Source organism: Echinops telfairi, unplaced genomic scaffold (assembly GCF_000313985.2).
Source record: "Echinops telfairi isolate 266 unplaced genomic scaffold, ASM31398v2 ScPeMD7_22;HRSCAF=79, whole genome shotgun sequence".
NCBI classification, from domain to species: domain Eukaryota; kingdom Metazoa; phylum Chordata; class Mammalia; order Afrosoricida; family Tenrecidae; genus Echinops; species Echinops telfairi.
The window spans coordinates 1,983,523-2,009,287 of NW_022103919.1; the positions used below are offsets into that span (position 1 = coordinate 1,983,523).

Consider the following 25,765-nt stretch of genomic DNA (forward strand, 5'->3'; position numbering starts at 1 on the left):
GCCCTGGCCCAAAGTCCACCTTCAGCATTCCCTAGGACCTCGCCACTCTGTTCCCTTGCTGTTCTGTTGCACCCCCTTAGCGTTTTGCCTCAGTGTGGCGGGATCAGATCGTGTGCAATTCCAGGGGATAATTTCAATCCAAGGTTTGAAGAGCAACTCACGGCAGTAGTGTCAAAGGTTCCCCCAGTCCTAATGTACAAAGGCTAGAGCCTTTAAGAATTTGAAGAGAGCGCATCGTGCCCGGCTATTAGAAGATAGAGTGTCTGGGGTCTTAAAGGCTTGAAGCTACACAAGCTGCCATTCAGCAGTGAAGCAACAAGCCCACATGGAAGAAGCACACCGCTGGTGCAATCATGAGGCGTTATAGGGACCGGGTAATAGGCATCAGCAGACACATAACAAGCAAAATCATATTGTTGAGAACAAGGGGGCCTGGAGCAGAGTTCCAAAGCCCATTTGTAGATAATGAAACAATCTCCCCACAGAGGGGCCCACAGGGTGGGGATGAGTCATTAGAGTGCAGTAAAGCATCGTTGAAACACAATATATTCCTCTGGTTCCTTGAGGCTTCCTCACCCCGCACTACCATGACCCCAGTGCTGCTTCCCAGTTCAACTAGACCAGAACATGTACACAGGTGTAGAAATGGATGGGAGCTCATGACACACAGAATCCAGGAGTGGGAATGGTGATGCTGGAAGGGTCGGGGGGAGAGGAATGGAGAAAGAGGAAGCCAATTGCAATGATCAACACATAACCATACACCCCTCTACAGGGGGAAGAACAACAGAAAACATGGGGGAAGGGAGACAGCGGTTGGTGTGAGAGATGAAAATAATAACGATGTACACTCTATGAGGGTGGTGAGGGGATGGGGGAGGAAAAAAAAGACCTGGTACCGAGGACTCAATAGAAAATAATGTCTAGAAGAGAACGAGGGCAACATATGTACAAACATGCCTGATTCAATTGATGTATGGATTGTGGTAAGGGTTGTAGGAGCCCCTAATAAAATGATTAAAACAAAAACAGAATTTGAAGTTCTAGTGCATGCTCTTTCTGTCAAGCTCCATCTAGTGTGCCCCTGAAGGGTATGTTTGCTAGTGGTCACCATGCGTCTTGTAGTTCGTCTGGGCTGAAGAGAGGAAGCAGTGGTTCTTGGAGGCAGTTAGCCCTGTAGTCTGTTTCCTTCTCTCATCCTTGAATTTCCTTCTTTTTCCTTTGTTCCAAATGGATAGAGGCAAATTGTTGGATCTTAGAGGACACTCGTAAACATTTAAGCTACTACTTGCTGGGGTAGAACATCAACTTTAAGTTCTTGGTGTTTTGACTAGATTTTCCCTTGAGACCATGAGCTAAGCCTTCAAGCCAAGAAAACTAATTTTGTGAGGTGATTGGTTTTGTCTCATTAGTATCATTATCTGCATCCCCACCTTCTTTTATTGCTGTAAATTTATATAAAACCTAGTATTTGCCAGTGTATTCTCTCCCCCAACCCCCGCCCTCCCCCCCGCCACCCCTCATTGTACAGCTTATTGGCATCAGTTACATTGGTCAAGCTGTGCAAACATCACCACATGGGTGCCGTTTTTTCCAGTCCCCATCAACAAATTGAGACTCCTACCTAGGGACTATAGCCCCCTCCCCCATTACACCAATGAACAGTGTTGTTGTTAGGTACTGTCGAGCCTGTTCCGACTCATGGTGACCTTATGTGCAACAGAATGAGACCCCATCTAGTCCTGCACCATCCTCACAATTGTTCAGATGTTCCAGCCCATTGTTGCAGCCACTGTGCCAACCCATCTTTCCTCTTTTTCACTACCCTCCACTGTACCAAGTATGATGCCCCTTTCCAGGGACTGGCATGTCCAAAGCGCATAAGATGAAGTCTTGCCATCCTTGCTTCTAAGGCGCATTCTGGCTGTACTTCTTCCAATGAGGAAGTTTTCGTTTTTTAAATGAACATATCTTTGTATATTTACTTATTACTGTCATATTTATAAGAATAGACAGAGTATTTGTCTTATTTTTTCCTGAACAGAATGTTGAGTTCAGTTTCGCCACTTTGCAAGATTTCTTAGGAGCTAACTTGTTCTTAATGACTGAGTAATAAGGGGGCTTTGAAAAGTCTGTGGAAAAATTCCATTATCTTTCCATTCCATTTTCCATGAACTGTTTGAAGGAACTTTGCATGTATGTACCACATTTTGCTCATCCAGTCATGTTGATTGGCATTTAGGTAGTTTCCACCTTTTGCTATTATTCATAGTGCATATATCTGTTCGTGTCACTTCTGTGAGATCCCTGGTTTACATACCTGGGACTGAAATTGCTTGGTCATATGGTCATTCTATTTCTAGTTTTTTGAGAAATAGCGATTTTTCCCTACAACAGGTTCCATTGTACATTCCCAATAGCACTGGCTGAAGGTTCCAGTTTTCCCACATCCTCTCCAACATTGCTTCTTTTTAAAAGAATCTTAGCCATTCTAGTCAGAGTGGCCAAGTTTTCTGTCGGAGCGTTTGCCTCTTTCTTCCTTATTTGAAAAAGATTTGGGAAGAACATGGGTATCGATCCTCTATTTGCCATCTGAGACATAAATATTTTTCTCTGGTTTAATATTTGCCTTTCAATCTTGGCCACATCTTGTTTTGTTTTTCAGAGGGTAGAAGATCAGAGATTTTCTTTAGTTGCATCTCTTAGCCTTCTTTGTGGTGTTGTGATTTTTCTGTGCCTGGAACTATATGGACCCCAACTACAGATTTTTACTTTAAACAGGAGGTTTGTGTGGCTGTTGGACTAGAATGAGCAGGGTGGACACACAGAGTCCCTGGTTGGGCATACCTTCAGTCCTTGAGGGTGAAGCTAGGAAGTCGTACCCTATGGCAGAGAAGAGAGCCTGCGGTACAGGAATGGACTGGCCTCCATGAGGAGAAGGAAGAAGTTTTGTTTGTGATCTGAGGAATTGAGTAGATGGTGACACTGTTTGTGTGTGGGACAGGAAGTTTAGGAGGAGGGCGAGACGCAGGGACGGTGTTTAGGGTGTTCTCTGCTTTGCCTGCACATCGGTTCCAGGGCGTCTGGTGGAGACATCCAGAACAGAGCTGGGTGTGGGACCAGAGAGCCCTCTCGGCCTGTGTTGCCTTCTTGGGACTCCTGAGGGATTAAGGGGAAGTCAGAGCTAGAGCAAATGTTATAGAAACAATTTTAGTGGGTGCCCCAGGTACTGAATCTCTTCTGCATTTTACTTAAAGAGACACTGGTAGAGGAGGCTTCAGGCAGCTATTCTGAAACAATAATGTAGCACAGACACATCCAAATAGCACTGGTGGCTTTTATTGCAGATTTGTGTCATTACAAAGATAATCTGATAGTATATTTTAAAAAACCACACACAAACCATCCTCCCTTTTATATACACAAAACATGCTACATGGTACACTTTTTGAGAAATGCTGAGGTAATACACACAGACATAGACAGTACCAAATTGTCCAACATTTCGAACACCCGACATGACCACATGACCACTGAGGAGGATCTCGTCTTCTGGACTCATCCCCGTGCTCTCTGCTTGGCAGAGGTCCTGGTCGGGCTGAGTCTGATGCTTCTTGGCCGACAGAACTCCGGAAGCCATCAGGCTGCATGATGGCTGCAAGGTACCAACGAAGGCATCTGTGGCCAGTTCTGACTGTTCGTGAGATGTGGCCAGTTCTCATTTGGAGTGGTACCTCTTCTCCAGGGAAGTACAGTTTTGGGGGAGATGTTGACTTTGAATTCAGCCTGAGACCATGGCACCTTTGGTCCGTGGCTGTTAGGGCATCCCTGTGATCAGAGGATGACATCTCTTAAACGGGATAATTCCTGGGCCAGGTAGGTTATTATTTCAGTGAAGGTTAAAAATGACAGGTAGACTGAAATGTGAATGGAAACTGCAAAACTGTGAGCACATTGTCTTTATGGCCAGTGGTTAGGTTTTGAGCTTGGCCTTCTCATTCCTGACCAGAAACCTGGAGCCCAGGCTGTTTCCTACGCCTAGGTAAGGAATCTTCCCTGGAAGAAAAGACATTGCAATAGAAAAGGTAAGGAATGAGTAGGGGAGCAGTAAAGACGATTTGAAATACAGTGAGTGGTTAGGGACTGATATATAGACGGCGCTGTTAACTGAATGGGTAAGTAGCTGGGTGGGTGGATTCAAAAAGACCTGAGAATGGAGAAAGTATACTTTGAAATTTGATGGGGTTCCTTAAGAAATACCTTCACGTGGTGCCCCTGTGTGAGAGGAGTAGCATTGTAGACATCCCGCAAAGAACTCGGCATGTGCTCTGAATTGAGTGTGTGATCTGCTCTTAGATGGAAGTAGCACAAGATGGAAAGGGTTTTCTCCCAAAAACAGAGCTGTTGGTGACCACCACTCGACACCTAGGAATTGAATATATGTATCTCAGGGTCTGCAGAGTAGTTCTACATATGTATCTAGATGCATTGGGTGATATATATTTAAATGCATATGTATTGAGGTGTCTACTTGTGTGCGTACACAAAAGTGTACAAGGTAGGTTCCAACACACATGTATTATGAAGGTGTTTTTCAGTTGTGCTTTTATTGTGGCGGTGGGGACTTGATTTAAAGAAAAGCCTGTCTGCAGTCCTGTCCTGTCCTGGAAATATGAGGGGCTGTCGACTGTGAAGAACGGTAGTAGGAACAGAGAATACTGTATCATTTCAGTTCCGTTGTCTGCCTCATGGACTTTGGGGAATAGATTCCAGCATCCAACTCCCCAGCCCCAAGGTGAACTAGCACAAGGTTGCCCTAATTGCTGGGCCCAGTGCGGCTGGGCTGGGCCCCTGGCAGTGGCCCCGAGATGTCAGGAGGAGGAGTTGGCTTAATGGAAGGTGTTGGGGTTGGGCCGGATCATCATCACCACTTTTTTAAGCGAGTAGGAGCCTCCTCGGAACTCTGCCCAGTAGACCCCATCCTGGTAGCGACTCCGGTAATGGCCCCCACGGTACCAGACGCCGTTGAGGTTTGAGTGGGCGCAGGCGTTGTACCACCAACCTCCCTTCTGGTAGTGGGCACAGTTTCCTGCAGGAGAGAAGGACGTGAGTAGTTCTATGGCGGGAGGTGATTTTACCCATGCCCATTGTTTTCGGGGTGGGGGGTGGAGATGGGATCAAGGACCACCCCTCACTGGTAGGTATTTGGGGCAAGAATGTCTGAGGTGGGTGGGGCCTGGAGAGCACCCTTTCAGATCTGCCTTGGAATCACAGCTTTCTAGCCAACTAGCTGAGTGATTAGTGTCTCAAACCACAGTGTTCTCACCTGTGAAAGGAGGATGCACACAATACCTACTCCCCGGGGCTGCTGCAAGAACCAGGCAGGACACCTGATGAGAGCACAGGAAGTGCCTGCGGAGAACTCTGCACCAGGGGTTTAATGGGAATGGGAAAGACCTGACATGCGGAGGGAAAGCGTGTTTTCTTGGAAACGTTTGAGTTCAGACTGTTGAAATAAGACTCTCTTTGTAGAATGACAAAGGAAATGTTTAAGGTGAAACACTCCTCTGTTCTCCCCCAACCTGCCTTCTGTCCAAGTCTTTCCTTCTTTCTTCTTTTTTAATTTCACCAAAGCAAGATGTTTCCATAGAAGTTTTGGCACTGGCCTACCATGCTGACTTTTGCTGCCAAGGACAAGTAGTTCGGAACAGCCATAAAAAGTGTGGGCAAGGTGTAAGCAGGCATGCAGAGACCTTGTACTTCACAGGAAGGAGAGGAGCCGCTGTCTGCTTGGGCTACCCTTAGGGGTGGTGGGGAGCCGTCAGTTTCCTTACTAGGCCTAGGGAGGGAACTTCCTACCCAGGGGAAGGGCTGCCCTCATCAGGTGTGTGTGTTAGGGCCCAGTGGGAAGTTGGCACATTCACCTGGTGGAGCAGGTGGCCTTGCTGATGGCCTTGACCTGCCTGAGACCTTGGGGTAAGGGAAGTGGGAGCAGGCAGGCTGAAGCAAGAAGCTTGAAAGGAAACTCAGGCCCAGGCACCCAGCAGCCCTGGCTTCCCTGGAGCTTCTGTGGACTCCTGCTGGGCTGGACTTGAGGCCACAAGGACCAACACCAGTGTTCAAGTCGGCGACTCTCAGGCAGCCATGGTCAGCCTCTGTCTGCCAGTGGAGGCCCCTTCCCAGCTTGCTGGTGCTTGGGGTGACCTCTGCCCACACAGCTCCAGGGACTGAAGTTCCCTTTCTCACCAGCCACTGGTTTTTCTTCTGAACAGATCTGACAGGTATGGTCACAGCACCATCTTCTCCCTGCCTCCTCTCATGGCCCCCAAGAAATGCTCTAGCAGCATCCCGATCCCCAGAGGGGTCGTCTTCTTGCCCTATGTCTCTGGACGCCTTAGCAGCCTGCACCTAAGAAGACATGCTGTGTAAGAAGGAGGACCCATTCCTCCGGAGGAGCCCCTTCAACCAAGGTCACTTCTCTGTCAGTGGTGGTAGTGGTTGAGAGTCTGCATGGCATGGCAGGCTGAGTTCCACCTGTTTCCCAGTGTTGAGAGAAATACCCAGTCAAGCATGTCTTGACTTGCAGCTCCTCCCCTGGTGTGGAGCCAGCAGGTCTTGCCTTAAGTGCAAGATAATTCCAACAGCTCACCCCTCAAAGGGGAGGGACCAACCCTGAGACAATGACTGAATGGGAAGATGGGGCCAGAGGGGGCTGGGTTGGCATATGAGAGAGAACACATTCCGCCTTGGCCAGGAGGCAGGGTTAACAGTTAGATGTTGCCAGCCTGGGAGAAGGGCCTGGCCTGACAGGCTTTCCCAGCCTTTCAGGGCCCAGAGGCCCTCATCTGAAGAAATTGAGTGTGGAGCCGGCGAGGCATTGCCTGTGAGGGATCTGATGGTGGGACTCCAAGCCAGACTATATTTGAGCTGCTAACAATTTTCTCTTCCTCACTTGTTTTTTTATTTAATAAGGCCTTCTTAATAAAGTCCTGCCTTTGAGGCATGTGTTCTCAGAGGAATCATCTCATCTCTTCAAAGTAGCTTCCTCTTAATAGCTTCCTTCCAGTAACCATAACAGTAAGCATAACTGTATCAACCATGTTGCGACAGCCTGTTTGTATCAACCCCTTACTATATGTCACATCCCAGACCAAGTGCTTTAAGTTCACTGTCTCTAACTTTCTCACCACCCAGCAGCGTAGGCATTGCCCTTAGTTCTAGGTGAGGAAACCGAGGCCCAGGCAGATTAAGCAGCATGTCCAAGGATGCATATGGTAGGAGGTGGGGCCAGCACTTGTTCCCAGGCTAAATGGCCTAAAGGCCATGGGGATGTGTAGTGTGACCCAGAGTATGATGCAGACGGAGAGGGAGGGGATGTGAGTGCATGACCCAGCACAACAGTCGGCTTGGCCTAGAGCAACCTTGTATGTGTTTTCTATACGTTTGTTCCTTTTTTTTTTTTTTTTTTTCAAATGCTACCCTGGCCCAGCTATGCAGAGGGCATCCATGCCCCCCAAAGACCAATGTGTTGGTGGCAACCGGCAGAGGAAGTTGAGGCAGGGAAGAGAGGGCTGGAGCAGCTTGGCTTAATTGCCTACTGCCTTAGGATCCAAACCCTAGAGTCGGGGCTCTGGGTCAGACTTGGGTCGGAACCCACCCATCCTACCTGTGTAGACATCATGGTCTCTGTCCAGGGTGGTGAACTGCTTCCCGTTGTGCCAAGTGAAGGAGTCACCAGCATTGCCATTGTAGCGCCCTAGCCGCAGCTTGTAGTACTCGCTCTCTGGCTCCAGGCGGAAGCTGGCGTACTCGGCAAAAACCTTTCGGCCAGACCAGTCCTCCATGGTCACCAGGAGTTTGTAGTTGCCTTGGTTCGTCAGCCAGTAAATGTTCTCCAGGCCCAGCCAGTACTCGCCGTCAATGTTTCCAAACCCTTGCTGGGGAAAACCCGGAGAGCATTAGTGTGGTCAGTGCAGTGCTCACGGCTAGCAGGGCTGGCTGTTGAGCCAGGATTTGCACTAAAAACCCAGTCCAAACCATTGTGCGTTACTGCCTCTAAGAGAAAGGATATGGAAAGGGAAGAGGAAATGGCCAAGGACTGAGCCTTCAGCAACTTCTGAATTAGGAGGTGGTGGAGAAAGAAAAGAAGGTCAAGGACGCAGGCTGATCAGGAGGACCACCAAGGTAGAACCTAAGAAGGCGGCCTCCCGCTGTCCTCGCCATCCTTACTACCACCTCTTTGTTCAGCGGGAAGGAACGGTGTATGGATGAGCCCCAGCAGGCTTTCCTACTACAAGACTGAACATTTCAGTTCCCTGGGAATGAGGGTGCCCTGACAATCATTGCAGTTCTCTGCCTATTGGGCAGCAGGTTCTCCTAGAACCTTCTGGCTCCATGGAAACGCTAGCTCAGAGGAAGGTGCTCGTCAGACCCAGAGTGGAGTGAGGGGCCACTCCCTACCTAGTATTTCTCTACTTCTGGCTGTCTTGTGCGGCTTTGTGGTCTGAACTCCACTCTCATCATCCTGCAGTGGCGGCTAGCAGCAGCCAGGGATGGAGCTGCTCCCCACCGAGCCTGGTGGGTTTGCAAAAATAGCCCTACAGATAGTCATCTTTTTTCAGGTATTCATCATTTAGGGCCATACGAGCCCTGACCAGGTCAACACACACCTTCCCTCCCAGTGGCTCTTTTGCTAGTCATTCAGGTCTCTGTTGGGTAAGACAGCTGTGTCGTGAGCAGCGTAGACAGGCTCTGCCACTTCTCACCTTGTATGTCTCCCAGTTCCTGAAGAAGTTGACGGACCCATCAAGGCGCCTCTGGATGACGGTCCAGCCTCCTGGGTCATGTCTCTGGTCACACCATACCTGCATGAGGCGGTTGGTATTCTCTGGCTTTACCAGGTAGATGGAGCTGGTGTCATGGCCATCTTCTAGGGCCTGCAGACAGTCTCTCCATGGGCCTGGGGGCACAGATGTGCACACGTCACACATGCCTGTTGCCCACTGCTTGAGCCACATTTCTTTGACCCACCATCCTTACCTGGCTTTACTCCAAGCAGACAACAACCTCTGGCAGGTGTGCCACCTTCCAGTCCCTCCCCAAGAAGGTACAGACTTCAGTGACCAGACTCTCAACAAGCCACAGTCTCCCTCAAATTTTGAATTTTCAAAGGATTTAGTTATTCAACTCTCTTAAAATGAATACAATCAAAACAGCTCCCTTTTAAATATTTACCAACTGAGATTGGGTAAGATCAAAAGTGCTAAGAAAATTTCACTTTGTTTTTTTTAATTAATGTGTGCATATTCAGCAGTATTTATTGCGTCTATGCCCCTGGCAGGCTCATCTCTGGGCAGTGGAAGCTTGGGGTAGTGGAGGCTGCTCTGATGTTTAGTTAGGGGAGGAGCGACCTCACCTGACTTGTAGCACCTTGAATTTACAGAGGAATCTTGTCACTTCCCTTTCTCCCTGTGGTGTATGAATGGCTGGGGCATTCCCTACCAGTGATGCTGCACGCAGCTTTCTGTTCAGATCAACCTCCCCTTCTTTCCTGACTGTTGCTTGGGTTCTGCTAGTCCACACTTGATGGCTACATGGGAAAGGTTTGAGTTTTTTGGTCTTTCAGGCTTTCCAGCTGTGTGTGACCATCTTAAGGTTTGATTAAATTATGGCCCCACGGCATAGGTGCCCATACGGCTGGGTCATGACTCTCAGTGGTTTGCACTTGTGTAATGATTTCATTTGGCAGTTGTATAGTGATGTGATGATCCCCATTGAGGGGATCTGACTCAGCCATTTAGTTGTACCAGAGCTAGGATGAGATGTAACACCCATACTCAGGTCACAGCCCTGATCCAGTCTAAAGGGGGTTTCTCTGGCGTGTGCGGAATCATCTTTTACCCTTCAAGAGGTCATAAAAAGGAGAGAGAAGTGAGCAGAGGTGCAGGGAGCTGACTACCACCAAGAAAAAAAACTGGCAGCAGACCACATCCCTTGGATCCAGAATCCCTGTGTTGAGAACCTCCTAGACCCAGTTTAAGATTGATGCCAAGGCACATGGAGCTCTCCCAAGAACATCCATTCCACAGATGTTGAAAGGAGACAGGGACCTTCCCAGAGCCAACAGAGCCAAGAAGCCTTCCACTAGAGCGAGGCCCCTGAATTTAGACTTCTAGACTCCCAAACTGCGAGAGAACAAACTTCGGTTTGTTAAAGCCAGCGCAGCAGCACTAGATAACAAGACACCCACCTGGAACCTGGTGGGAAAGCAGGAGCTGTCTGTTGCTCTCTCTGTTCCTAGTGCCCAATATGGCCCTGAGAAGAAAGGCTGCTCTGGACTCCTACCACTGACAGACCCGGAGGGCTCCTCCATTTATGCTCCAGGGAGAGGCTTCTCAGTCAGTTACCACGCCCCCAATACTTAGATTCCAGCAAATGGGCAGGACCCCAAACACCCACGCCGGGCAACAGATGTAGCACCAGCAGCAGCTTCCTTCGATGCCTTGTGCCACTTCTTGTTTTCCGCCCCTTTCAGGATCTGCCCTGGGGAGGGGAAGGCCAGACCTCCAGAAGGAGCATTCATTGAAGGCGTAAATGGTTTCAGTTGTGTTCAGCCCAGAGCCCTAGAGAGCAGGGCAGAGAATGGGAGTCTGTCCCCGACAGCTGGAGCAGAGCGCTCCAGTCGTGTGGGGGCCTCCCACCAAATCAGAGCTCACGAGAGGCTGCTCGATTCGGGTGCCTGTGACCCAAGATTGGCGGGAGCCCACAAAGTGACACCCGCTGGAAATAAGCCACCAGACCTCCTACTGCTGAGCCCTCGCAAGGCGCTTGGTAGATGTCAGAGGTAAAGGCTGTTTTTGAAGAAGGTGTCATGTAGGGGGAGGCTGTGGCGGCCATTGGAAGAGTAGCAGGTAGGCTTCTTGGCTCCCAGCCTGAGCTGCTTTTGTGAGTGTACTCTGGATGGTTTCAACTTTACCTTTGACCTTGCCACACAGGGGTCTCTTTAAAAGGCAGGCATTATGAAATGTTTGGGGGTTATCAATCCCTTTGAAAAGTCAGAGAAAGTGCTGGACCCTCTATCGGAGACATGCGGAGACTCACAAAATTTTGCATTGTTTCAGATGTCGAATGGACTCAAGGCCCCAGGTTATGAACTCCTAGCTCTAAAGAGTTCTGCCTGAGAAGTACAAGTCATTGTTGTGTGCTTTCGAGTCAGTTCCAACTCATAGTGACGATACACCAAAACCCACAGCCACTGAGTCAGTTCCAACTCAGGGTGCCTCTCTTGAGGGCTTTTGAGACTAAAGTCTATGGAGGCAGACAGCCTCCTAGTCCACGGAGGAGCTAGCACGTCTGAACTAGTGGCCTTGCTGTCATCAGCCCAACTCCTATCCCACAGCACCACTCAGGCTCCTTAGTGAGCACGTAGGATGCTCTGTGTGAGCAGATTACAGGTCTTTGCTCCCACGGTGCAGCTGATGAGTTGGAGCTTTTGACCTATCGGTTAGCAGCTGGATGCTTAATCACTTGCACCACCAGAGCTCTTTACAGTTGCAGGTGCAGCTGATGAGTTGGAGCTTTTGACCTATCGGTTAGCAGCTGGATGCTTAATCACTTGCACCACCAGAGCTCTTTACAGTTGCAGCAATACCAGTAGAATCATAGCCAACGCGCACCGAACACTTACTATGTGCCAGGCCCTCTTCCAAGCCCTGTCTGCACGACCACCCTGATGCCATGGGCTGTACAGTCCCCTTCTGCAGATGAGGAACTGCAGCAGAGAGACGTTGGGTGATAGCCCCAAGGTTACAAGGTCCAGTATGTGGACCCAGGCTGGCATCTCTCTCTCCGGGGTTGTTTCTCATCTTGGCTAGTCAGGCAAGTTAAAGCCATTTTTAATGTAGAGTTCTTCTTTGATAAAGTTCTAGAATCTAAAGCTTTTTTGTTGATTTAGTTCTTTAATATCTACTTTTAAGTGTCTTTTGCCTATTTCTTGTGCCTTTAGGATGTAGAAGTTGTTTTCCTTTTTTTAAAAAAAATAAAGCAATTGAACAAGTCTTTATTTTCTTTAAGGTTTTGGGGTACATTTTTCCAGATCCTGGGGCGGATGTAAGATAGTGAAGAAGCATTTATTATTTTCTCTCTTTAGAATCAAATCTTCATTGTGTCCTCTGCACCCTGCACATTACTTGCCACCCAGGACTCATTAGCCTTCACCAAGAGCCACATTTTCAAACTCTTGTTCCCCTCAGAAACCCTCAGAGCACTGTCAACGATTCCCTTCTTACCTAAAGGACTCAGGGGGAGTCAGAAATGTAAATGATGGATGAAAAGTTGTCAGAACACAGTCGGCATGAAAAAGTTGAAGGGGGGGGGCGAGTGACCATGTGACATTATTAATATGACTGAGTCAAAGCCCACACCCCTACCCTCTTTGATGAAAGCCTATGGCTGCTACAGAGACATGCCGTTGTCAAGGGTCCAGTGGGGCATGTGGCTTTGAGTCCAGAATTCATGATGGCAAAAAGTGGGGCGGGCAGGTTGGTGGTGGTGGTGGTGGTAAAGAAAGACACCAAACTTGAGGTCAGGAGCTTTGGGCTCTAGTGTAGGTGGAGTCTGATCTTGGTGGCTTTCGGCAGGCTTCAGGGTGAGCCTCCATTTCTTCTCTTGTGAAATGGAGAAAACCACACCTTTTCTGAGGCTCACACACCTGAGAGAACACCTAGCACTTTCGCCAGCCAGAGCAGGCCCTCGGTGAAGTTGATTTATTCCTTTCTTTCTCTCACACACATCACTAACTGTATCTGCCTAAGGCGTCGTGATTTTGTTCTGGAATGTCCAAAAGATTGAGCGTAAGATGACTTACTCATAGATGTTTCCCACCGAGGCAGATTTCAAAGTCAGAGCTTTAGTAGAGAAGGCCACAAAGCGATCTTGAGATGAAGACTGGCATGTGTGTGTGTGCGCGCGTGCGCGCCAATGAAACTGCATTTTCAACGGGGGCACAGTGCAAAGTATATTTTGCTGGGCGGTGTTTTACTTGGCTCCTCCTCTGAAAGGATAGCTCTGCCTGGCGCACCAGGCCAACACTAACCCAGCAGCACCGAGGCTTGGAGTGTGATGGCTGCTCCAGCCTCATCTCTATAAAGACTATATTTATACTTGCAGCAGAGCTGCGGCAGGCATGCTCCACGGGAAAGGAAGTGCAGCTGCCATGGCCGAGTTGAATCTCTGTGGCTCCTAGAGTAGCACGTGGGGGTGTGCAGAGCATGGAGGGTTTGGCATCAGGAGGCCTGGGGAACAAGGGTTATTGGCAAATGGGTTCCCTGGGCTCCAGGGTAGAGCCCTGCTAAGTGTCATAAGTGATGGGGATGGAGCGCCTGGGTTTCCCTCCCCAGTTCTTTGCTCCTTTGGGAGGTTCCTGACAGAGGGATCCAGCACACAATAAACACATCCATCAGAGAAACCAGGAGCCACTCTTTGGGCTGATTGAGGGCTCGTTTCCCTGGATGCAAGTCTTTTCTGGTAAAGCTGAATGGGAGCCTCCAGTGAGGCCTCCAGTGGGGCCAGGCCTAAGGGTTACATCCGCTTTGTGCATCTGGGATGGCTGGTTCTGTAGACCCAGTTATAGCCCAACTTACCTATCCAGGTCCAGTAGAGAAGTGGGGCGGAGAGCTGCCTCAGCTTTCAGCTCCAGAAGCAGGCCTGGGGCGCTCTGGCTAAACAGATCGGCAACTCTGATAAGTTGATGGTTGGAGAGAAGTAGGGGGAAAGTAAGGTCTGGGTATGGGCAGAGGTGACCCCTGAGGCATGGGGAGAGGAGCGGAGTCCTTCTTGGCTGTGAGCTAAACCAGATCGCGTGACTAGCCAGCAATCTGCCAGGCCTCTTTATCCGTAAGGCTAGCCTCAAGTCACTGGACACATATGGCCAGATAGAGAGGCTGAGACCAGCAACGTGGGAAATTTCCGAGGAGCTGCTGCTTTGAATGTGTTCATCCACACCCGGGCCTGAGTGGGGACCTTTGTCACACTCACTGAGACACATTCTGCTTTTGCATGAGCACGGCAGGCATACTGTGTTCAGTGACGGTGCTCGCCGATGGTCTCTCCAAAAGCCTTTGCACTACTCCCTGAGACATTTTTGTAACAGAAGAAATGACGAGTTGTTGAAATTGAATCTGCAATTTCCTAGCCAAATTCATGCATCTGGATGCCTTAGGTATGAATCCCCACCCCAGCCAGCATCCCAGCTTGCTGGATGCCCCATGGGAGGGCAGGACAGGCCCTTGTGGGTGGGGGTGGAGTGGGGCGATTATGCTTTGAGGCTCGTTTATCCAGAAGGCTTGGGGAAATTATGTTTTTATTCTGGACATACTTGGTATATTCTTTGCCCACCATCACGTTTCACTGAGCCAGAGCATAATTGATTACCCAAACTTAGGAACATCTTAGATATTTCCAAAGGTATTTCAAGTCCCTTCGAAGTCCACCAATTGATATTACAGATTATTTCTGCTCCTTTGGGGGAAAAGATCCAAATATTCAAGCCCCTGCTGAGGTAGCTGTAGTCTTCAGATGCCGTGGGCACAGTGCCTGGGGCTGACACGCTTCTCAGAAGTTTATGAAAATGTTTGAGGCCTAAAAAAATTTTAATGGGTTCAAAATCATGAAAAGAAAATTGCAAAATCAAAATTTGCAAGTGGGTAATGAAGTGCTACAAAGCCTAACATCTTGTCAAGTTCATTAATTGTTGAATTTAGTCTTCATAAAAGCGTTACTGCTTTTGAAAACAATTTGTAGGTTAGATTTTTCTCACTTCCCAAGACTTCCTGAGCATTGCCCGATATTTGCTGAGAAATCGAGCCAACCATAAATTAATTGAGTTACTCTTGGCCAAATAATTTGAAAAGCAAAATTCTTAAAATCCTTTAAAAATTTTACCAGTAAAAATTATATTGGCTGTTTGAGGCTGGTATATTTCAATGCACTTGATACACTCCAAGACCTGCCTCCCAAATAAAGTTCTGAGTGCCCGTGAAGGCTGAAAGGATCCTGTTTCTGCCATTTGACCTCAAGCAGAAATTGGCTACAGTACGTCTCAAGTAGCCCATCCAACAGCATTACACCTGCTCTCAGTTTCCATCAGGGTGTCTGTGCAGGGGAAACAGCAACTTCAAAGCAGTGAAAAACAAAGGAACGAAAACTAAAATGAGATTAGATTATCCAGGTGCAGCAGGCTTTTTGTTTGTTTGTTTTTACGTCTCTGGGATTGGTGGGAGTGAGGCCCCGAGACCCCCTGGAGGAGGGAGCTCCTTGTACCCAGTGATAGACATGACCAAGACTCACTCATCTGCGGGCACATCGTGGAAGAGCTTATCAGACCTCTGACTGCAACCCACAGATACTGGACACTTACCCATGGGGGTATGCCAACCGGTAAACCCTTCACAAGACGGATCAGCTTAGTTAGACGTGGGTTGAATTTTTGATCATCGTTTTATTTCCTAAATGCTTACAAAGCTCTCTTTATCATCTTTTCCGCCATTTTACAAACCCCATTTGTCATGCGTGGGGTTTGATTACATGACAGTGATACATAATTCCTGGTACATACAATGTCCTTTTTCTGAAAGCAGGATTTTTGCATCAAGCCTGGTCATGGTCTTTGAGGATTCCTGGCAGTGGAATATTTTATAGCCCCTCAGTCTTCCTTATCACCTCCTCCAGGAAGTCTTCTTCAACCACAGAAGAGCTATTTACCCCTCCTTGGGATTCGTATGGTTGTATACAGATATATGTATGTGTGTGTGTGGCGGGTGGGAGGGGGGGTGATCCTGGTAAGACTGTGGTTAGGCGTTGGGTGCTATGTACCAGCTGTCCCACAGGAGAAAGTTGAGGCTGGCTGCTCCCATAAAGACTTACAGTCTTGCAACTCTATGTAGGGTTGGTGTGAGTCAGAATTGATTCATGGCAGTGGGTTTGGAGATTAGGTAGTAGGTAGGTAGGTAGGTAGGTAGGGAATTCATACATCTGAGAAATGGACTATGTGGGATCAGGCTTCAGCTCTGTCTGTCCTACCATGTTGGGATTGCTGGGGTCTGGAGCCACGGCAAGGCAGTGTTGGACTTCCCGGTCTAGTGCCGAGCCACTTTGTGCTTCCCATGCCTGCTTCCATCCTCAGGATTGGGCTGCCGCAGCCCCTCCATCTTCTTAGCTCTGTTCTTTCCCGTTTGAGAACCAATATTATAAATTCATCTGGAAACAGGGCCCCCAACAAAAGATGGAACCATCAGCATCTAGAGCAAGCCCTGGAAGAGGGGCCAGCCGGTGGGAGAGCCCGGTGGCCTGCACAGCCTGTCTCGGAGTGTGCCGGGACTGGATTTTCTGTTCTTTTAGATGTCACCCTAGAGATAGCACCTAAGATGGCTGAATTTCACCATTCTTTTTTAAACTGTAGTGTTTGTCATGTAAACCAAAATCGTATCTTCTTAGCAAAAATGTTCTTTATATTCAAAGTAATGTTAACTAATAGTATTAAGAAATCTAAGAGAAATTTTTCTTTGTTTAGAAAGGTTAACACCGAAGTACTCACAGCCCTGTAGCTATGTGGGCTCCTCTTGAGGTGCAGGTCCAGGGCCATCAAGGTGTATGTCTTATCTAAATTGTCTCCTTCCACTGTCAGCACAGGGGGCAGGGGGAGGGAGGTGGGCAGCGGCCATGATGAAGCAGGTCTCACCTGCTTCACCAGTGCTGATAAAAACTACTGGGAAGTGCCTCTCATGGCTCATAGAGTCATGGTGTGATTGTACCACTGTGTCCAGTGCATTCAACCAGCTTTGGTTCAAATGATCTCTTGTTTGAAGTCACCTTGATTCTACCGTGTTTATCTTTGCTGTGTGGCATCTTAGGGTTATGGTCGCCTGCAGCACAAATTCACCACAGCAGTTAATTTAGTGACTAGTGAGCTGCCCCAGAGCACCTCCAGGTTGGTTTGCCCAGTACTAAACAGCAGGCATTTCCAGGCCACAGACCATCAGACTTCTGCAGGAACAAGCTGATAGTTTCTCTTCTGGCTGGGGCTGAGCGTGTAGCCCAGTGTCCTCCTTGGAAAACTGCCTGAGGAACGGAGGGCGAGCTTTCCATCACACTCAAAAGGCTTTTTGTGATATGTCCCCTAAGGTATCCGAGGAGGCGGAGAAGAGAAAGCAAAGCAAGAAGGAAGATGACCTTTCTTGAACTTGACTAGCTTTTGTTTATGAAGAAACTAGCAAAGAATGTTCTTTGAAATGTCTCTGGATTACATAGCTTGTGATGAATTTTGGATATTTATTTTGTTTAACAATAAAATTTCATGGATAAAAAACCACAACTGGGTAGCGTAATGGAAACAGCACAAGCTGTGGGGGCAGGAAATGGGGGTGTGGGGCTTCCCTCAGCCTCAGTGACTTCAGGCGGAAGCAGTGGTGGCTTGAAGTCATTCTCGCCATCGTGAGAGTGCCACCGTGGGCTACATGGTTGGGCTACTAACTGCAAGGTTAGCAGTTCAAAACCACCAGCTGCTCTGCTGGAGAAAAACAAGGCCTATCGTCTTGGAAACCCACGGGGGCAGTTCTGCCCTGTCCTGTAGGCTCCCCATGAGTCAATCAACTCAATGGCAGTGAGCGAGCTGAGTCGAATTCTCCATCACTGCACAGGCTTGGGCTTGAAGCCCGGTCTGCTTGAGCTGATCTGCACGCACATGGGACCCCTTTGAACCAGGATTGAAGAGTGCTGACTGCCAGAAAGAATGGAAACCACAGTGTGGTATTATTCGTTTTCTATTTTAAGACGTGCCATTAAGCTAGGGAACCACAATTTAACGTATATATTTCCTACCTTATAGAGGGATATGAAATATCGAGGTGGGAAGTCTATCTAGGAAAACATGCTTATCTAAATTAATAATACCTTTCTGGCTACATGCATCTGTGAGAGGGCCGGGTGGTTTCTACATAGGCTTTGGGTTATTAGTGAAGCAATCTAGTTACTGCCAAATGTGGCCCTGAGAGCAGATCCAATCGACAGGTATTTCTGTATCTAGAGCTAACATGTTTCAGGAAATCAGGACTCGAGACTTGGCCATGCCCAGAGAGTGTGTTCAGATTTGATAAAAACTGAAAGTGAAGTGCACAGTGGGCCTTCTGTCTGAGAGCTGGCCAGGGCAGTGGGTGACGTGATGTGGGTAGGTTCTCAGTGGCTGCTCCTTTGCTGTTGGAACCCAGAGAGTTCTAACAACATGTCACCAGCTCTGTCCCTGGAACTCTTTTCAAGGCGCTAGTGGGAGCCTGGTACCACGAAACGGCGTCCCAGGAAGGGACTTGGGGCTGAGTCAAGTACTCAGAGGGTGATTTTCCCACACTCCCTTCTACCCTTCCCAGGGTGGGGAGCCCCACACGTGGTTAAGGCAGTCTGGACTGAGTCACTTAGCAGCTGTGTAAGCTCGGGGAAGTTACATAGCCTTTCTGAACCTCTGTCTCCTAGAAGTTACAAGTTTAGGGACTGGTTGTGACTTGGTCAATTTGAGAGGTTGTAATGTGTGTGTGAGAGAGATTTGTGGGCTAACAGTGAGAAGCAACTGAGCTGGTTGTGTTCTTTCTACCAGAAAACAGCTACTACAGAAGTACATACTCCTTTCGGTCTCTGAAGTCATTTCAGACAAGCCGTTTGGGGTCAGCTGGTGCTAGCGTTGCCTTTTCTTCCCTGGTGGTCTGTAGCATGCAACTGCACCAGGAGGGCTTGTATACATGCATGCGGCTCTCCATGGTGATGGGAGAGTGTTAGAGCCCAGATACCAGCCTTGTCCTTTCCCTCTGCATCTTTGAGAATGACCCCTACAAACTTCCTCTTTACAGACCTGATTGACAGCTGTGTGTGTGTCTAGGAAGAGAAGATGGAGGGGGCGGGGAGTGGGGTGGGTGGGAGGCAGTAGCAACCCATGGCCCAAGCCTCCCCATGAGCAACATTTGAACTAGCCTGGCCAGCTGTGAGTAAGCAAGGAGAGACACAGGTGAGAGGCCAGGGAAGCGGAGCTGCTACCCAAGTCGGCTTCAGGCTCTCAGCCTGGCCTGGAGCCAGTCGGTTCCTGCCTCTGGCTGGGAACACGCCAGTGAGTGCATTTTCAGATAAGCACACCATGGCTCTCTCAGTCCCCCGGGAAAGGGTGTGCTGTGGGCTGAGCAGCTCAGACAATGGGGAAAAGAGCCATGGCTCTGAGGTTGCCCAACAAAAGATTTTTTGGGACGCCAAGGCTTGGGTGCAAAGATGTTTAATTGCAAAGGTGTTTTCTGGCTGAGTGCTGCCTCGGAACAAAGACTGTGTTGAGGGAGAGAGCACAGAGAGGGCCTTGTCTTCCAAGACCAGCGCCAGCCTGGCAAGCGCTCAGAACAGGCCTGATAAGGGCTCTTTGGTGTTTGGCTGTCTTGGTTCTATCTGGTAATGCCCACATCAGCCCCTTGGAGCCTGACGGAGGACTCTGGTTGGAGTAGGCAGGGCCCTCTCCAGCCACTCTCCCGGTGGTGCCCACCCAATGTTGCCCAAGCCAGCTCAGCCTTGTGTAGGTAATCAGTCGAGTATGGGTGACCAGGAGACTGTCACCAATGATCAGGTACCAACATTTGTGAGCACTTCCCTAGATGTTCTGAAAAAAAGGAGGAGCAGAGGATGGGAGGGAGGGAAGTCCATTCTAGCACATCCAAGTTTCTCCCGTGCCAGTGTGCTTCCCTAAGTGGGGAGAGAGGGGTGTGGTGAGGACAGTAGTCATGGAATCACACACAGCGCACAGGCTCCCTTGCCTGTGCCGCAGCCTGTCACACTGAAGATGCAGCGGCCAGAACTAGTCGAGATGTCAGGAGCAGCCCAGTGCTCCTGGGCCTTTGCACACGGCCTCCTGCTCCATCAGGGGCCCTCACGAGTAACTTGGCTTCCAAACGTCCAAATTTACCTGGTGAGCTCTTACACATCTGTAAAGATGTGGTGCAGAAAATCTTACCCCCTGCCAACCTTTCCCTTCTACTCTAGACAGACTCCGTCATGCCACCCGAGTGTGTCCCCAAAGACTCCCACACACCTCTCGTAGGCCACCCAGCACCTTATGATATTGCCTCAATGACCACGCAGACCAGTTTCACCAAATTCCTGATTTCAGGTACTTCTTAACCTAAAATAAATTCTCATGATGTTCTGAAAAATGTGGCCTCCCAGAGAGCCTTTGTCACACTAGAGCATGAATGGGCACTGAATGGCTCCCAGATCCATCCAGGCATCCGCCACCTCCACCAGATGAAGTTTCTGGAGGCCAGGGACCAGTTTTTCACCTGCCCCCTTTATCTAGCACTGATAGGCACAGAGTAGCTGTACCATATGGCATACTGCGGCATAGTTGATGGCATTGCGTTCCCAAGGACAATTCTGTGATGGTAAAGGACGTCAGTCCCCATTTTACAGAGGAGAAAATTGAGACTTTAGAGGAATTAAGTAACTTTATCGTGAGCTAACAATTAACAAGGGTTGGCGCCTGTATGCAAGCCCAGGTATTCAGTCGTACGCTGCCTGCTGAGCAGTTGGGGTCAGGCTCAGGAATGTCCTGGAATTGTTGAGTCGGGAACCAGAGATACTTGGGAGAAAGAAGACCCAGTGAGTAACCATTGAGACCAGCCTGCCTCACGTTCAGATGATAACTGACATGCAGTTGAACCCTCGTTTGCTGCTCCAGGGTCTGTTTTACCCTCTGGGTCTTCTACCAAGACACGTCAGCACAGCCTGCCCTCCCTTTCAGGACTGTTGTATTTAAAACAGACGCATGTTCAGATGGGGCAGTCAGCAGCAGCAGCAGAGAATCAGAGCTAGAGAGAGACTCTATATTTCAATTTCCTCGTTTTAAGATAAAGAGATCAAGACCAAAGGAGATGAATAGCTACTATGTATTGAAATTTATTGTTGACAAGCACTGTACTCGATGCATTGCGTGTGTATGTGTGTGTGTGTGTGTGTGTGTGTGTACACACGTGTGCACATATGCTCACAGTATTTCACCTAATCCTCAGGTGGGCCCCATTTTAATCCTCAGTCGACAGATGAGGTTCAGAGGGACAAAATGTTCAGAGGGACAAAGTGACTTGCCTGGTTTAAACCTAGATTAGTTGGCTCTAAAACACGTATTCGCACCGCAGCTCCCCCTCCTCCAGTGAAGGCCTTTCGTTCAAGGTGCTGAAGTTCTTGTATCTGCCTTCCCCACCCCCGCTGACCCCAGACCTGCCCACAGTGCCACCCTTGTCCTTTGTATTGGCCACCCTCCCGCCCTCAAGTGCAGTGTTTTCTGGGATTAGCAAGAAGCCGTGCTTCCCAGTACTGGTGGCGATTTCCAAAGGGGTCAAGTACAACAGGATATTTCCCAGGGAAAAAATGCTTCCTGTTTATGACAACCCCATGGCACCCAAATCCCTGACTGCAGATAAGTGGTTCGTTTCTGCACAGGCAACTCTAGTTCTTATGTGACGGTCCATTTGGAAGGCCCAGTCGGGTCCTGGATGGAAACAGGCTCCGTTTCGTGAGGATGGGTGCATGCTGACATTCACTCAGGGGAGCCTGCCTCCCTGCAAGAGAGAGGACGCTCAGAGCCCTAGAGCACAGGGGAGCCAGCACAAGTGAAACAGCGTCAATGAAACCTAGCTTGAGGAGCCTGAGCCCATAAGCAAAGCTACTTAACCTCTCAGAGCTTCAGGCAACTTGTCCATGAGTTGGAGCTGCAGGGGTTAATGGTGTCATACGCATGCGAATACCCAGCACAGTCTCCTGGTCAAGCTTCAGAACCTACAGCAGCTTCTTCCTCTCCATCAGCAACCCTCATCTTCCCCCCAAATGGCATTCTGGGAATTACCACATTTGAGAGGCAACATATACTGAAGGAGCTATTGAATTGTCCTTGAGAAGTTTAGATAGCAGCAGGTTCTAGGAAGTTTGTGGACTTTAGAAAGTACTCCCATCCCTGGTCCCTGCACTGTGTTTATCACACATCTAAAGTGATAGCTCTGTCTCCTTTGTTGGCCTGCTGTTTATTTGCTGGCGTCTTTAGGGAATACCTGCTCACTGCCAGGCTTGGCCCTGGAGCCTGGCAGACCCAGGCTTGCAGGAAGACCTCCTATGAGCCAGCACAGACCATCAGCTGTGGAGCCTAGAGAATGGAAGGCTTTGGACTCTACTCACATGCTGAGAACATTTGTTCTCTTTTTAGATTCTTCTTCCTTCCTAGCGCTGCTTCCAAGCGCCCATCCAAAGAAGCCGGCCCCCCTCTGGCCCCACTTACTCTGGCGACTCTGAGGCCCAGATGGAAAAGGATCCGAGAAGGACTTACCCGACGGCTTGTCTGTGGAGGACGGGAGGCTAGTGAGGGTGGGCATGGTGGGCAGAGTGGGCGGAAGCACCTTCAAGTTCTGGTCACTCTGGATCTCATTGGTGGAGATTTGGTTGATGATGCGGTTGTAGGTCGGCGGCTGGTAGACCCGGGGGGGTGTGGCGGGGGGCGGCTGGGGGACGGGTCTGGCCGCGGGCACCCGCTGGCAGTGCTCCTCCAGCTGTGCGATGATCTCCGACTGGTTGTGGGCCAGCGTGGCCAGGTGCTGGTACTTGTGCTCCAGGTCCTTGTACTTGCTGGCCAGCTGCAGCATGTCGGCAGTCTGGTTGAGGATTCGGTTCTCCAGCTGGGAGAGCTCCAGCGCGTTGTCCCGCTTGCGGATGATCTCATGCAGGAGCTGCATGTAGAGCTGCGTGACCCGGGAGTTCATGTTGCGGCTCTCCTTGCGCAGCAGCTTCACCTCGCTCACGATGCCGCCGTCCACCTCCACCAGCTGCTGCAGCGTCTCAATCTGCCGCTTCTGTTTGAGCAGCTCGCTGTTGAGCAGCTCCAGCTCCTGCTTGTGCACGCGGTTCTCCAGCAGCACCTCGGGCTCCTTGGAGTTGACGCAGATGGCACCCGTGACCCGCTGCTGGGGCACAATGAAGGTGTAGGTGCACTTGTCCGGGGACTCACCAGCCCGCTTGTACCTGTTCAGGTAAATGAACTCTTTTGGCGTGCCCTCCTCTGAGCCCTCAAAACCATTCTCCTGGCCCGTAGCAGCTCCCACAGCGGCCAGCAGTCCCAGCCACCAGCACGCCACATACAGCCGTCTCATGGTCCTTGCAAAATGAATTTCCTTTGTGAGTAAAATCTATGAAAGGAAACAGAATGGAAAAGTCAGTGATAGCCCAATCACTGTGAGTGGCCTCAGCCCTCTCTCCAGGTAAAACTTCCTAAGAAACGCATCTTTGGGAGGGCCAGCTCTACTCTCCTGGAGTCAAGAGAGGAGGGCAAGCCCTCTGGAAACCATGGGAGGGGACAGAGGCCCCAGCAGAATTACATGGTCAAAGGGAGGGACATGAGATATCTGCAGACCTAAGGCAACAGCCCTGTGGCTCCGGAAGCCAGCTCTGTGCCCACAGCCCTCTTGCTGTGCTCCTAGCCTGCAGCCGGAGAACCGCACTGGGCGGCAGCTTCCTTTCTCCTCCTACCTTGGACTTCTTAGACTGGTCTCCCCCTTCTACATAGCCCCCTGGACTTTGTAACACCTGTCACAGTTGTGAGCAGCCGTAGATTTATATATATATATAGCTCTTATGCAGGACTTGAAGCTGTGTGAGGCCAGCTGCTGTGTCTGACCCCTGGGATGTTGTCTAAGCAGACTTCTGGCAAATCTCTGTTAAATGAGTGAGCTGCTAGACAGTATAGAGTGTGTTTGGTTTGTAGTGGGCGTTATCAGTGGGAGGATGTGTCCGGTCACATGGCTGTAGTTTGTGTGTTAGCCAAGCTACAGAGCCCAAACAGGAACAAACAACTGAGCTCCTCTAAATCCAAATATTTGCAATAGCCGGTAACTGCATGGTCCCGATCACTGCAACGTGATGAAATCAGACAGGAGCAAAAAACAGACACGTGCTTTGGGATTTGTTTCAGTTCTATTCTTGGACCATTTATTCCTTCACTGGCTGCGCATTGGACATCTACTGTGTGCTAGCTGCTGGAGCTACTGCTGGAAACAAAGCAGGCCCAGCTTCTACCCTCAAAGAGCTTATACATCATTACAATTTCTAAGTGCTGTGAAGCAGCTGTGTTGTATGCTATGAAATGGTATGACCTGGGAGCTGGCCTACTCGGAGAGGTCAAGAAAGCTTCCTTGAGAAAGTGACCTGTACACTGACCCTTGAGGGATGAGTAGGAGTTAGGCCAAGAAGGAGGGGATGGGTGTACACCGGGTCCCCCCTAGCTTGCTCAAGGTCATTGCGCCAGAAGTCCTCCCCATCTCTCTCATGATTGTGTGTTTCCTTCAAGTGTGCAGTCATTTCTCTCCACTTAAACGAAATCTTCCCTGACCTCCCATCCTGCCTCCGCTGCTGATGCTCCCTGTCTCTGATCTACTTGTCGGGGTCGCCCCTGTTGTCTCACTGCCGGCAGTCCCTCTCTTCCCCCCACTTTCTCTGCTCCCCCTCCTATCGGGCCTTTGTCCCATGCTCCAGACCCAGGGGTCTTCATTTGACCCCTCTGACGAGTGCTTGCCTCTCAGCAGGGTGTGACATAGGGGCCATTCCCTTCTTGAAGGTTCTTTCCAGGACACCACCCTTCCTTGTGGCCTTACTGGCTGCGCCTTCATGCATTCTCCCGTGCCTGTCCTCTTCATGCCCAGGGGCCCAGTGCCCAGCATGACCTCTCCTTTGCCTTGGTGATCTCCTCCAGTCTGGCTTTCAAGCACGGGCATATCCCACACAATTTCTCCAACCCAGATCACTCCCCTGGACTCCAGACTCATACGTCTAACTGCCTCTGCGACATCTCAAACTTAACTTATCCCCAAAGATGCACTCCTGGTTTACCCCACACCTCCATCCCACCCTGTTCGCCCACAGTTTTCCCTGTGCTAGTGAGTGGGAGCTCCACTCTTGAAGTTGCCCAGACTAAAAGGCCTTGGGGTCATCCTTGACTCCCTTTCTTTCTTGCTATCCACCAAATTAGAATAGCAATATCCTGGAAATATTTCCAGAATCCTGCTGATTGCCCTCACTCCCTCTGCCTACTCTGCATAGCCACGTTTGCCTTTTGCCAGAACTGGAATCCCCACTCCAGCTCCGGCCCACCCTCCAGTATGTTCTCAACACAGCAGCCGGAGCAGCCACAATAGCTGTCAGATCGGGTCCCTCTTCCATTCAGGACACTTCAGTAGCTCCCTATCTTGAAGGCTAGGAGTCAGGTGCCAACTATCTGTGCCATCCTGGAACCTAACAATCGTGGCACGGGACCTGATGATTTTACCTTCCCAGGGCACTTTGTGGGTTTCCCAGGTAAATGGCTGGGCCCTGGCTCCACTTTGTGCCAGCCAGCGAGCAGTTACAAAACCGGCCCTGTGCTCCTGGACAAGACCATGCTGGACTGTATTCCACTTTAACGACAAAGCCCAAGAGTGGTGGCTTAGTGGCCGACACAGGGAAAAGCATGCACGTGCCTTTGGTTAGGGTTCTGCTGGGAGCTGGGGCTGCAGTGACGTCATTGGAAACCAGCCTGAGTTTGTCAGTGTTTGCCTGGTTTCCAACGGCACTCTGGGCGCTGCTGTGCTGGCTGCTGGCGGCAGTGCAGCCTGAGAACAATGGGGAGAAGCAGCCCCCCTGGCTAGGGTGGACCTGTTGCAGCTGTTGCCTTTTGCAGACT

General features: G+C 49.8%; 2 protein-coding genes across 2 annotated transcripts in view; one reads left to right on the forward strand and one right to left on the reverse strand.

Annotated features, from left to right (window-relative positions):
* The window catches only part of RALGPS1 (Ral GEF with PH domain and SH3 binding motif 1), a 353,981-nt gene that overhangs the window by 198,479 nt on the left and 129,737 nt on the right, over positions 1–25,765 (forward strand). The window lies entirely within an intron of this gene.
* Positions 3,320–25,765, reverse strand: part of ANGPTL2 (angiopoietin like 2) — a 33,073-nt gene continuing 10,627 nt past the window's right edge. Inside the window, exons 2-5 of the mRNA XM_004713301.2 lie at positions 22,388–23,240; positions 8,766–8,959; positions 7,667–7,937; positions 3,320–5,089 (exon numbers count right to left, since the gene is read on the reverse strand). Coding sequence (XP_004713358.1) covers positions 4,890–5,089; positions 7,667–7,937; positions 8,766–8,959; positions 22,388–23,204 — 1,482 coding nt within the window. The 5' untranslated portion in view covers positions 23,205–23,240 and the 3' untranslated portion in view covers positions 3,320–4,889. The remainder of the gene's footprint in view (positions 5,090–7,666; positions 7,938–8,765; positions 8,960–22,387; positions 23,241–25,765) is intronic.